General features: G+C 42.8%; 2 protein-coding genes and 1 pseudogene across 2 annotated transcripts; 2 read left to right on the forward strand and 1 right to left on the reverse strand.

Moving 5' to 3' along the window:
- Window positions 1–2,114: 2,114 nt before the first annotated feature.
- Window positions 2,115–3,946, forward strand: LOC139477110 (C-type lectin domain family 7 member A-like; annotated as a pseudogene).
- Window positions 3,947–4,916: 970 nt separating this feature from the next.
- Window positions 4,917–5,575, forward strand: LOC139477072 (C-type lectin domain family 4 member C-like). The gene is made up of 2 exons (XM_071259630.1): window positions 4,917–5,031; window positions 5,403–5,575. The coding sequence occupies exons 1-2, from the start codon at window positions 4,917–4,919 to the stop codon at window positions 5,573–5,575; spliced, it is 288 nt and encodes a 95-aa protein (XP_071115731.1).
- A 1,514-nt stretch (window positions 5,576–7,089) lies between these two features.
- On the reverse strand, window positions 7,090–12,199 carry LOC139477073 (repetitive organellar protein-like). The gene is made up of 4 exons (XM_071259631.1): window positions 12,192–12,199; window positions 9,414–11,388; window positions 7,896–9,203; window positions 7,090–7,644 (listed from the first exon to the last, which is right to left on the reverse strand). Exons 1-4 carry the CDS (start codon window positions 12,197–12,199, stop codon window positions 7,090–7,092), a joined length of 3,846 nt encoding a protein of 1,281 aa, XP_071115732.1.
- Between the last annotated feature and the right edge of the window lie 506 nt (window positions 12,200–12,705).

A 12,705-nucleotide genomic window follows, 5' to 3' on the forward strand; every position in this document is an offset into this window, starting at 1 on the left:
GTGAGTCAAGTAGTCGAAGGTGGACCTGTTTTTGACAAAAGTCCAGAAAACTGAACGCATCAACTACAGTATCAATAACAACATACTCGGTTAAAAGGCACACGGTCACTGAACAGTTGTATTAAGTCTATTCTAACAGCTCTAGAATATATAAGTAAACTTTATGGATATAAACAGATTGTAGTATGTCTCACAATATGTCAACATTCACTTTTACTTAAGACTCACTTTAAACATTTGTTATGATTTATACAATTGATTCATAAATTATCATCACGAGTTTACAAAATAAATCAACAGTCTATAATCTGGTGGAGTAAATTTAATTAAAACCGAAATCATGACTTGCTTGACATCTTGGATTTTGATCGCACAGGGTAAGTACTTCAAGGCACCATCTCTTAAGGTTATTTTAAATTACTTTAAATATTTGTTTTGATTTCAACAGTTTATCTCTAAACAATAACACACCTTTTGCAAAATAAATCAACGCTTCAAATCCCGATGGAGTAAATGAATGATTAGACACTGACATTCATATGGCGGTATCCATGCAGGTGGTTGAAGCAGTCTAAAGTTATCATCGCTAGTTTGGTGTCGACACAACAGAGATCTATAACCCGAATATTACATTGTCCTTGTTTAATAGTCTGGTTTGTTTTAATATTCTCAAAGTATTCATAAAAGTAGAATCCGCGATATGTTGTTACCTATTGCATTGTGATGACAGAACAGGTCTTTGTATAATATAATTGTATATAATCACGAAATCGAAGACGTGTTACAGATGTGGCTTTGAATGGTAACTCCCCACGTTTACCATGGCTGTTATGATAATCATGGGCTACAGGGGATCATCAATACACTTATCCGTATCGAATGCTAGGAAACTGTTGGAATAAACTAAGTGTGACAGTAACAAAGATCTCAAACGTGACTTGAAGCTAATTCCAAATACCATAAATATCTTATGAGTGTCAGAGAGTGTATTTACTCAAGTTTCCTTCTGTGTTGGTCATACGCACCTCTTTTTTGTCAGATTACTTTTATTGCGATATACCTACATTAGATCATGGCGTGTTTACTGAAGAATGTTTGCCTTGAAAACAATGAGTCAAGACTTGATGTATGATGATGATAAGTCAGTGCATCTGTTTTTCATAGTAACAGTTTTTTCTAAAGGTTTCGTCTCCCGCACACTTATTGCTAATATGAGAGCTTTCTTGCTTCAACGTTGTATTAAGGTGTGGTTTTAATCAGAAGCTGATATTAAAGCATAGGCACCTAGAATACAAAGAACTCCTGGCCATACAAATAATAGGTTTGAAACCAAAAAAAAATCCTCGTATGTGAAGGCAAGAACTTCTTTGTACGAGAGCCGTTAATTGATGGAATATTGCTGATTGAGCATTAAACAACACACAAAATCTTTGTGCGAGAAGCCATTGTTCAAATAAGAAGCTCCTTTATGATTTGATTGAAAGCCAATCATTGGATTTATCGACTGACTTGCTGTTGGTTGTGAAAGAAAAGTGGAGGATAATTGATGAAGCTTCAGGTTTGTATTGACCATTCACTGCTTTATTTCTCTGATGGTGTAACGTAATCATAAAATGAGTGGAGGATGAGGCATATCCTGCAGCACAAACCATCCAGAACCCGTTTTGATTATCGATTTTCTATCTGGACTTGTTTGCAAGAATATATTTGTAATAACTTTATTTAAGCTGTCTTTTCATATCTGTCTTCGCAATTACACTTGTATGGAAGTAAGTATTCCATATACAAGCCAATGAATATGTCCCAACCTTCGCAGGTTAAAACAATACTTCTCAAGGTGCCTTACAGCAAGTGTGTCCCTTATATCAAGTTTTGTCAGCTTAATGTGGAAGGAAAGTCCAAAGACTTGGAATAACAATGTGTATGCTACTGATGCTTACACGCACGATCCCGTGATTGGCCTATAGAGCTGATCAATACTTATGGGGGAAGGGCGTGTACTATAAGAATGTATGTTGCAGAGCTAGGAAGTAGTTTTGAGGAAAACCGTCATTGGCCACACAAAGATAGGTAGCTCAGTTACTACTGATTCTTACTGAAGTAGAGAACAAAGAATGGTTCTTCTGATACCCCTATTCCTCTTTTTTTCAAGCGGTGTTCTCAAAGGGCACTTCTGTTTCCGGACATGTTTTTGCAGGAATCATCCCTCTTGACAACCTTAGAACCAGTGAAACACCAACCAGCATCAACCAGGCGGAAAGTATGATTGACTGTGCGACCGTCTGTGCAAGGGATAGGGCCTGTGTTGCTGTAATGCATCATGGTGATCAGTGCTCCATGTACAGATCATCCCTGTCTCCCTCGAGTGTTTCCCTTCCCGACGCCAGAAGTTTCATCAAGCAAGGAGGTTAGAAATAATAGACATAATGTTATATTTGGTGATGTGTGTGTGTTGCTTGGTAACCTGAATGTCAAGTAATGTTTTGTCATTGCGAGTTGTTTGCCATCCGATTGTCAGGTTGATCAACGTTCACTTTAGGGCCTACTGAGATGAAAGTTTGCTTGAGTAACGTCAGCTATTCAAAATAGTCAAAGTGGTAGCGGTAATTATTGTTGCCAAATTCTAGATGTCATTTTAGCCAATGTTGTGTGAATTCTGATAAGAATACTTCAAATACGTTAAGGGCATTATCTTTTGGACTCACTATAATTGTCACAAACGATCTTGCAGATATACCATTTGTATCTTTTCCTAGAATCTGTTGCACATAAAATAAATCAGCTCACTGTACATGTTTGTCATAATAATCAGTAATATCGTCATATTTGTCTATTTGTACACAATCCAGGTGAACTACTGAATGAGACTGTACTATTGGCGTGTGTCTATTATCCCACCGATTGAGGCAAAGGCCGCGGCAGAGATAATGTAATCCTGTCAGGATAAATACCATGTATTTGTCCTAGGACTGAACAATAATCGGGATAACTTTTTGTTATAATCTATCACTATCGTCGAGCTTTATATGTAACCCAAGACAAGGACAAAAATATGTATTACAATGGTAACATTGTATCTGACAACAAGGTTCTGTAGATGATCAACTGCTTCATTTTCAATGTGGCTACAATTGTAACACAGTTGCTCATTCATACTATCTAGTCATAAGTTATGATCTAGCTCTGTCTCTATCTTCAGCTCCGCCACACCCAGACCCGTGCCCTGTGTCTCAAGGCTACACGTCAGTCCTGTCCCCACGCCTGTGTTTCAAGCTTTACATGAGCAAGATGAATTGGACTGCCAGTCAGGCCCGATGTGAGAGTGAAGGTGGCCGCCTTATCATCCTCAACACAGACGAGAAACACGCCTTCATTCTGGCTCAAGTGTCGCCTGGCACAGCTCGTAAGTATTTTATCTATCTTAACTCGGAAATACTTCATGTCATTTTATTAGGCGATTGCAAGTTAGATATTTTGGTAGAAACATTTAACTCGTTTTGGTTTTCATAAAAAAAAGGTTTCGTCATCCTTCTTAACCTATCCAGTCTCTCAGCCAATCTCATCGTGAACCCCCACATCCTCATGCACGTACACGAACTGTTCATCTTTTGTAAACAATTTTAATATTCAAGAGAATCAAAATGGGAAACCTTCCGTTCATGTTTGTCAACGCCACTTATCATCTTACCATGTGACATTAGGGTATTTCAGATACGAAATGGTTGTTTCGTTAATTTGATTCAAGATGTGTTAATGGTCCGCCTTTTTTGCAGTGTATATTGGTCTGAAATCTGATGGCCGCTCAAAACTCTGGACTGACGGCTCAACCTACATCCCCGGACAAATTGGAACTTTCATTGGGAATTGTGTATTCATATATTTGTCTGTAATCCAGGGCCATCATTGCTATTGGGAACGCGAGTCCCTGTGTGAAATACCTGTGTAAAACACATACGCAGGGTCCGGTCCCTGTGTGCAATACCTGTGTAAAGCACATATGTAAGGTCCTCCACCAGCATCTCCTCCAAGTAAAATAATTATAACTGGTAACTATTTATTGTCGACGTTCAAGGCAATGTGTACATACGAATTGTCACCATCGAATGTTTGCAGCTGAAGGAAAGACAACCCCATATCATGACAGACCCCCCGCCACATGCTAAAGTCTTCTGCGTGTTCCTTGGTGCAAAATGAGTGTTACGTTCCATCCAAACACGTATTCGACCATCAACAGTTCGTAGCAGCATTCGACACTCGTCAGACCAATGGATCCTTCTCCAGTTGGCCAAGTTCCATCGACTACAGGCACGCACCATATCAGACGATTCCGCATGTGCCTCTCAGTCGTTTTACGTTTTACTGATCTTCTGGCGTTATAACCAGCTGCTCTGAGGCGACGCCTTAAGGTCATCGTCGAGAGTCTCTGATGGGTAATCCACTGCAGTCTTAAATCTGTTGAAGTGGCAAATGGATTTCGTCTGACTATCCTGAAAATACGTCTATCCTCTCTGTTAGAGGTCTTTCTTGGCCTACCAGACCTATGCCTGCCATCGACATCATTGGTTTGACCATGTTTGACAATCAAACGAGTGATAACACTGTGATGACGACCCATTTGTCTTGCAATGGCCCTGCATGACATGCCAGCATTTTTTATGCCTATCACTTGCACTCTTTCATCGTTCGTTAACTTTCACCTCACCATGGCTGATTTTCAACCTCTATTGGAAGGGGAATATCACACATTGTGGCTACAATTGTAATTACGTTGCTAATCCATACCTTATATAGTCATCAGTTGTGATCCAGCACTGTCTCTATCTTCAGCTCCGCCACACCCAGACCCGTGCCCCGTGTCTCAAGGCTACACGTCAGTCCTGTCCCCACGCCTGTGTTTCAAGCTTTACATGAGCAAGATGAATTGGACTGCCAGTCAGGACCGATGTGAGAGTGAAGGTGGCCGCCTTATCATCCTCAACACAGACGAGAAACACGCCTACATTCTGGCTCAAGTGTCGCCTGGCACAGCTCGTAAGTATTTTATCTATCTTAACTCGTAAATACTTCATGTCATTTCATTAGGCGATTGCAAGTTAGATATTTTGGTAGAAACATTTAACTCGTTTTGGTTTTCATAAAAAAAAGGTTTCGTCATCCTTCTTAACCTATCCAGTCTCTCAGCCAATCTCATCGTGAACCCCCACAGCCTCATGCACGTACACGAATTGTTCATCTTTTGTAAACAATTTTAATATTCAAGAGAATCAAAATGGGAAACCTTCCGTTCATGTTTGTCAACGCCACTTATCATCTTACCATGTGATATAAGGGGTATTTCAGATACGAAATGTTGGTTTCGTTAATCTAATTCAAAATGTGTTAATGGTCCGCCTTTTTTGCAGTGTATATTGGTCTGAAATCTGATGGCGGCTCCAAACTCTGGACTGACGGCTCAACCTACATCCCCGGACAAATTGGAACTTTCAATGGGGATTGTGCATACATATTTGAGTTTGTAATCCAGGGCTATTATTGCTATTGGCAACGCCAGTCCCTGTGTGAAATACCAGTGTAAAACACATACGTAGGGTCCTCCACCAGCATCTCCTCCAAGTAAAATAACTACAACTGGTAACTATGTATTGTCGACGTTCAAGGAAATGTGTACATACTATCATGTCACACTTCACTCTGTATCCCACGGTTTTAGTTAAAGGGTAACTCGGTTTTCAGCCTATTAGTTTCAGCATTATTTCATTCAAAGCCACGTTTTTAAATCGCAGGGTGCGACCATTCTTGTAGTGAATTACAACTCTACATCGGGTTTCAATGACATTCATGATTTATGTAACAACGTCTGGACCTAAACTGGAAGGAAGTGGAGAACAATCGCCATTTCTTAAAAAAAGGTTTTCATTAATCAAAACAGTACTTCAATGTAAAAGTCTTTTCGTTGCAATAAAAATTACTTCTTCTCTTTTCAGAATATTTGACTTTTGACTTTTCGTCATGATACAACTGTATCCTAAAGATGGTCTTTATTCCAATAATACCATCGGGACTTTTAAAACCATTTAGGCAATCTCCTCATCTCGCAGATTTATCCCTAATGGCACACACAATAGGATCATATGGTGACTTGACATAAGCTCGGCCTGCACATTATCGACCCTGGACAAACCAGTGATTGATTTATGGATCAGGTCGATATTCCAGGAACCAATAAGTCAGTGAAGTATTATGCAGGCATTCCAGGATCACTGCTATGTTTTCCCCCGTTGGTATTGATAGCGGCCTGACATCCTGGGGAATGGTAGACCACTCGGCCTGCAATGCAAACGCCAAATGATGCAACATCTAGAGTTGTGGTTGATGTCGGTGTAGCCATCTATCCAAATCATTCCACATGTCCTCTATCGGGTTCAAATCCGGGGATCTGGAGGACCAGGAAAGAACACCAACATTGTTGTTGTGTAGACAGACTCTTGTAATCCATGCTTTATGCGGCCGAGCGTTGTCCTGCTGTGCGCGGCTTTTCACGTAGGTGGCGAAGTCGGATGCAACGATCTTGGGCGGGGCTGGTTACTCTTGGTCGTCTCGACTTTGGCCGATCACGTGTGAACCCTTGCTGTTGAAACCGATCCCATCGCGTTGTGAAGGTGATGGGCGCCTCACTGAAAACCCTGGATACAGCTGATCGGGATTCCCCTGCTTGCATGCGGCCTATGAGGTTGTTTCGTTGCACTTCTGTTAATCTTGGCATGTTGTTGAAATGTCACTGTTCGAATGACGCAGATGCCAGGCAATCAAAAACCCTGCACTTTAATACCGTTCATAGTGCTGCTGCAGCTTCATGGTCCTTTTGTTAATGCACTGGGTGCGTATTTCGTAATCGTACATGTTTCCCGACTAATGGTTTCCATGTGCTTGTTGTGATCATTGTGATCCGGGAAATTTGTCACTGACACTAAACACATTAAACCTCTTCTTTTGGCACCTCTTGGTCCGCTAATGTTGCTTTATATAATATTGTGTTGGTAGGCATCTTCCGGCTAAACATGTAGTCATAATACATGACGCTTGTATTTGCTAAGAAATACTAGTCTCTCTATCAATATCATTATTCATCTCCCCAGCCTCAGTGTCAATCTCATTATGTACCTCCCCTGCCTCATTGTCAATTTCATTATGTACCTCCCCTGCCTCAGTGTCAATCTCATTATGTACCTCCCCTGCCTCAGTGTCAATCTCATTATGTACCCCCCCTGCCTCGGTGTCAATCTCATTATGTACCTCCCCTGCCTCAGTGTCAATCTCATAATGTACCTCCCCTGCCTCAGTGTCAATCTCATTATATATTTCCCCTGCCTCAGTGTCAATCTCATTATGTACCTCCGCAGCCTCAGTGTCAATCTCATCCTGTACCTCACCAGTCTTAGTGTCAATCTCATCATGTACCTCTCCTGCCTCACTGTCAATCTCATTATGTACCTCCCCTGCCTCAGTGTCAATCTCATCCTGTACCTCACCAGTCTTAGTGTCAATCTCATTATGTACCTCTCCTGCCTCACTGTCAATCTCATTATGTACCTCCCCTGCGTCAGTGTCAATCTCATTATGTACCTCCCCTGCCTCAGTGTCAATCTAATTATAGTCTTCTCCAGCCTCAGTGTCAATCTCATTATGTACCTCCGCAGCCTCAGTGTCAATCTCATCATGTGCCACCCCTGCCTCTTGGTCCGCTAATGTTGCTTTATATAATATTGTGTTGGCAGGCATCTTCCAGCTAAACATGTAGTCATAATACATGACGCTTGTATTTGCTAAAAAATACTAGTCTCTCTATCAATATCATTATTCATCTCCCCAGCCTCAGTGTCAAGCTCATTATGTACCTCCCCTGCCTCAGTGTCAATCTCATTATGTACCTCCCCTGCCTCAGTGTCAATCTCATTATGTACCTCCCCTGCTTCGGTGTCAATCTCATCATGTACCTCCCCTGCCTCTGTGTCAATCTCATTATGTGCCACCCCAGCCTCAGTGTCAATCTCATTATGTACCATCCCTGCCTCAGTGTCAATCTCATCATGTGCCACCCCTGCCTCAGTGTCAATTTCATCATGTGCCACTCCTGCCTCAGTGTCAATCTCATCATGTGCCACCCCTGCCTCAGTGTCAATCTCATTATGTACCACCCCTGCCTCAGTGTCAATCTCATCATGTGCCACCCCTGCCTCAGTGTCAATCTCATCATGTACTTCCCCTGTCTCAGTGTCAATCTCATTATGTACCTCCCCTGCCTCAATGTCAATCTCATTATGTACCTCCCCTGCCTCAGTGTCAATCTCATTATGTACCTCCCCTGCTTCGGTGTCAATCTCATCATGTACCTCCCCTGCCTCAGTGTCAATCTCATTATGTGCCACCCCAGCCTCAGTGTCAATCTCATTATGTACCATCCCTGCCTCAGTGTCAATCTCATCATGTGCCACCCCTGCCTCAGTGTCAATCTCATCATGTGCCACTCCTGCCTCAGTGTCAATCTCATCATGTGCCACCCCTGCCTCAGTGTCAATCTCATTATGTACCTCCCCTGCCTCAGTGTCAATCTCATCATGTGCCACCCCTGCCTCAGTGTCAATCTCATCATGTACTTCCCCTGTCTCAGTGTCAATCTCATTATGTGCCACCCCAGCCTTAGTGTCAATCTCATTATGTACCACCCCTGCCTCAGTGTCAATCTCACTATGTACCTCTGCAGCCTCAGTGTCAATCTCATTATATACCACCCTTGCCTCAGTGTCAATCTCATCATGTACTTCCACATTCTCAGTGTCAATCTCATCATGTGCCACCCCTGCCCCAGTGTCAATCTCATCATGTGCCACCCCTGCCTTAGTGTCAATCTCATTATGTGCCACCCCAGCCTCAGTGTCAATCTCATTATGTACTTCCCCTGCCTCAGTGTCAATCTCATCATGTACCTCCCCTGCCTTAGTGTCAATCTCATCATGTACCTCCCCTGCCTCAGTGTCAATCTCATCATGTACCTCCCCTGCCTTAGTGTCAATCTCATCATGTACTTCCCCTGCCTCGGTGTCAATCTCATCATGTACCTCCCCTGCCTTAGTGTCAATCTCATTATGTACCACCCCTTCCTCAGTGTCAATCTCATCATGTACCTCCCCTGCCTTAGTGTCAATCTAATTATGTACTTCCCCTGCCTCAGTGTCAATCTCATCATGTACCTCCCCTGCCTTAGTGTCAATCTCATTATGTACCACCCCTTCCTCAGTGTCAATCTCATCATGTACCTCCCCTGCCTTAGTGTCAATCTCATTATGTACCTCCCCTGCCTCAGTGTCAATCTCATCATGTACCTCCCCTGCCTTAGTGTCAATCTAATTATGTACTTCCCCTGCCTCAGTGTCAATCTCATCATGTACCTCCCCTGCCTTAGTGTCAATCTCATCATGTACTTCCCCTGCCTTAGTGTCAATCTCATCATGTACTTCCCCTGCCTCGGTGTCAATCTCATCATGTACCTCCCCTGCCTTAGTGTCAATCTCATTATGAACCACCCCTGCCTCAGTGTCAATCTCATCATGTACCTCCCCTGCCTTAGTGTCAATCTCATTATGTACTTCCCCTGCTTCAGTGTCAATCTCATCATGTACCTCCCCTGCCTCAGTGTCAATCTCATCATGTGCCACCCCTGCCTCAGTGTCAATCTCATCATGTACTTCCCCTGTCTCAGTGTCAATCTCATTATGTGCCACCCCAGCCTTAGTGTCAATCTCATTATGTACCACCCCTGCCTCAGTGTCAATCTCACTATGTACCTCTGAAGCCTCAGTGTCAATCTCATTATATACCACCCTTGCCTCAGTGTCAATCTCATCATGTACTTCCACATTCTCAGTGTCAATCTCATCATGTGCCATCCCTGCCCCAGTGTCAATCTCATCATGTGCCACCCCTGCCTTAGTGTCAATCTCATTATGTGCCACCCCAGCCTCAGTGTCAATCTCATTATGTACTTCCCCTGCCTCAGTGTCAATCTCATCATGTACCTCCCCTGCCTTAGTGTCAATCTCATCATGTACCTCCCCTGCCTCAGTGTCAATCTCATCATGTACTTCCCCTGCCTCAGTGTCAATCTCATCATGTACCTCCCCTGCCTTAGTGTCAATCTCATTATGTACCACCCCTGCCTCAGTGTCAATCTCATCATGTACCTCCCCTGCCTTAGTGTCAATCTCATTATGTACTTCCCCTGCCTCAGTGTCAATCTCATCATGTACCTCCCCTGCCTTAGTGTCAATCTCATTATGTGCCACCCCAGCCTTAGTGTCAATCTCATTATGTACCACCCCTGCCTCGGTGTCAATCTCATTATGTACCACCCCTGCCTTAGTGTCAATCTCATCATGTACCTCCCCTGCCTTAGTGTCAATCTCATCATGTACCTCCCCTGCCTCAGTGTCAATCTCATCATGTACCTCCCCTGCCTCAGTGTCAATCTCATCATGTACCTCCCCTGCCTTAGTGTCAATCTCATCATGTACCTCCCCTGCCTCAGTGTCAATCTCATCATGTACTTCCCCTGCCTCAGTGTCAATCTCATCATGTACCTCCCCTGCCTCAGTGTCAATCTCATCATGTACTTCCCCTGCCTTAGTGTCAATCTCATCATGTACTTCCCCTGCCTCAGTGTCAATCTCATCATGTACCTCCCCTGCCTTAGTGTCAATCTCATCATGTACCTCCCCTGCCTTAGTGTCAATCTCATCATGTACTTCCCCTGCCTCAGTGTCAATCTCATCATGTACCTCCCCTGCCTTAGTGTCAATCTCATCATGTACTTCCCCTGCCTCAGTGTCAATCTCATCATGTACCTCCCCTGCCTTAGTGTCAATCTCATTATGTACTTCCCCTACCTCAGTGTCAATCTCATTATGTACCACCCCTGCCTCAGTGTCAATCTCACTATGTACCACCCCTGCCTTAGTGTCAATCTCATTATGTGCCACCCCAGCCTTAGTGTCAATCTCATTATGTACCACCCCTGCCTCGGTGTCAATCTCATTATGTACCACCCCTGCCTTAGTGTCAGTCTCATTATGTACCACCCCAGCCTCGGTGTCAATCTCATTATGTACCACCCCTGCCTCAGTGTCAATCTCATCATGTACTTCCACATTCTCAGTGTCAATCTCATTATGTACCACCCCTGCCTTAGTGTCAATCTCATCATGTACCTCCCCTGCCTCAGTGTCAATCTCATTATGTACTTCCCCTGCCTTAGTGTCAATCTCATTACGTACTTCCCCTGCCTCAGTGTCAGCAATATATCTCTCCTTGTACGGATTTGGAGCTTTTGTTACCCTATTACCATGGTAACGGTGACGTCAAAATGGTCTGTAAAGCCGCAGTGCCGATTTCTTGTAAAGTGTTGAAACAACCCACGCATTTGACAAAAGACATCGAACGCGTCTTGAAGATTTAGCATTAATAACTCATGTGCGTACAAGTGGGAGTTTGGTGAAATTTACTGGCGTCGTTTGTTGTGGTTATACATACATGTACCTGTCCTGTGTTGGATGTCTTAGATTTATATGGTAGGCAAACAATCTCGGCTTTGCAAGAAGATATATTATTCAGTGATTTTGTTTTGATGAAGCTCTTTTGGAGATTCCCCTAGCGAGTTTGTCTAAGAGCATTTATATCCATTGGCGTAGAAACTTTGTCAACACAAAATGTTTTCCTTTTCAGTATGTTATGAACGTACTAAGCAGTAGGAATGAAGTAAACGTGTTTTCCTTTTTATCTCTACTCATCTCTATTTTTTCCATTGGTCTTCATTTGTCGGTCATATTTGTCCTGTTAATGTTTCCATTCTGGGAACGCCAGAATAGGCTTCACACATTGTTTCCATGTCGGGAATCGAACTCGGGGTTTCAGCATGACGAGCGAATGCATTGACCACTAGGCTACCCGACCGCCCCCTGAGGAGAGAATTTAAATCCAACATTCATTCTATTGCAGGGGGGGGGGGGGGGGGGAGACCTTCTCTGTAGCTAACTTTGATCTTTTTGCAACATAAGTACATCCTTTTGTCCGCCCGTCCGTCCGTCAATCTCCAAGAAAACCTAAATAAGCTGAAACCATTTTCACAGAATCTTCTCTACCTGTTCATTCTTTAAATTTCAAAATGGCTGCAACCTCAGTGGTGAATGAGATACCGCGTTTCCTTAAAAACTGTTTGACATATTGTTTTCAAATGTATATTGAATGTTCAAAAGATCATGCTTTTATTTTCAAGTTCTTTTTAAGTGACAGCTAAATCAGTTGTTATAAAAGTGTTACATCAAACCGAATCTTGTCCACTAAATTATGATTTTACTTGAAACATGTCTAGGTTATCTGATTGACGTGTGGTTGACTGACGTTGAAGGTCAAAGTCACCAAGTTTGAGATAAGTTGACATCATGATACCGTAAAAAGGGATTTAATGACAGCTTATTCACACAACAAGGCATATATGCACACTAAGACACGGTGCACAGTTTTAAAATCTTTCGTGAAAGATCTGTGTCATCTCAAGTTCAACTGTAAATCATCATGTGTTCAGCAGAGAGTGCGATGGCGCAATATTTAGAATACGAAGATATGTGTTTATCACTTCATTTAGGAAGGTATTCT

This window comes from Haliotis cracherodii, unplaced genomic scaffold (genome assembly GCF_022045235.1).
Source record: "Haliotis cracherodii isolate W230 unplaced genomic scaffold, xgHalCrac1.p SCAF_31, whole genome shotgun sequence".
NCBI classification, from domain to species: Eukaryota; Metazoa; Mollusca; class Gastropoda; order Lepetellida; family Haliotidae; genus Haliotis; species Haliotis cracherodii.

Coding starts and splice junctions, on each gene's coding strand:
- LOC139477072 (XM_071259630.1), top strand. CDS start 4,917: ATGAATTGGACTGCCAGTCAGGACCGATGTGAGAGTGAAGGTGGCCGC. Junction 5,032..5,402: donor AGTGTCGCCTGGCACAGCTC/GTAAGTATTTTA, acceptor CCTTTTTTGCAG/TGTATATTGGTCTGAAATCT.
- LOC139477073 (XM_071259631.1), bottom strand. Junction 9,204..9,413: donor TTGACACTGAGGCAGGGGAA/GTACATAATTAG, acceptor GTACATAATTAG/ATTGACACTAAGGCAGGGGA. Junction 7,645..7,895: donor TTGACACTGAGGCAGGGGAG/GTACATAATGAG, acceptor GACTATAATTAG/ATTGACACTGAGGCAGGGGA.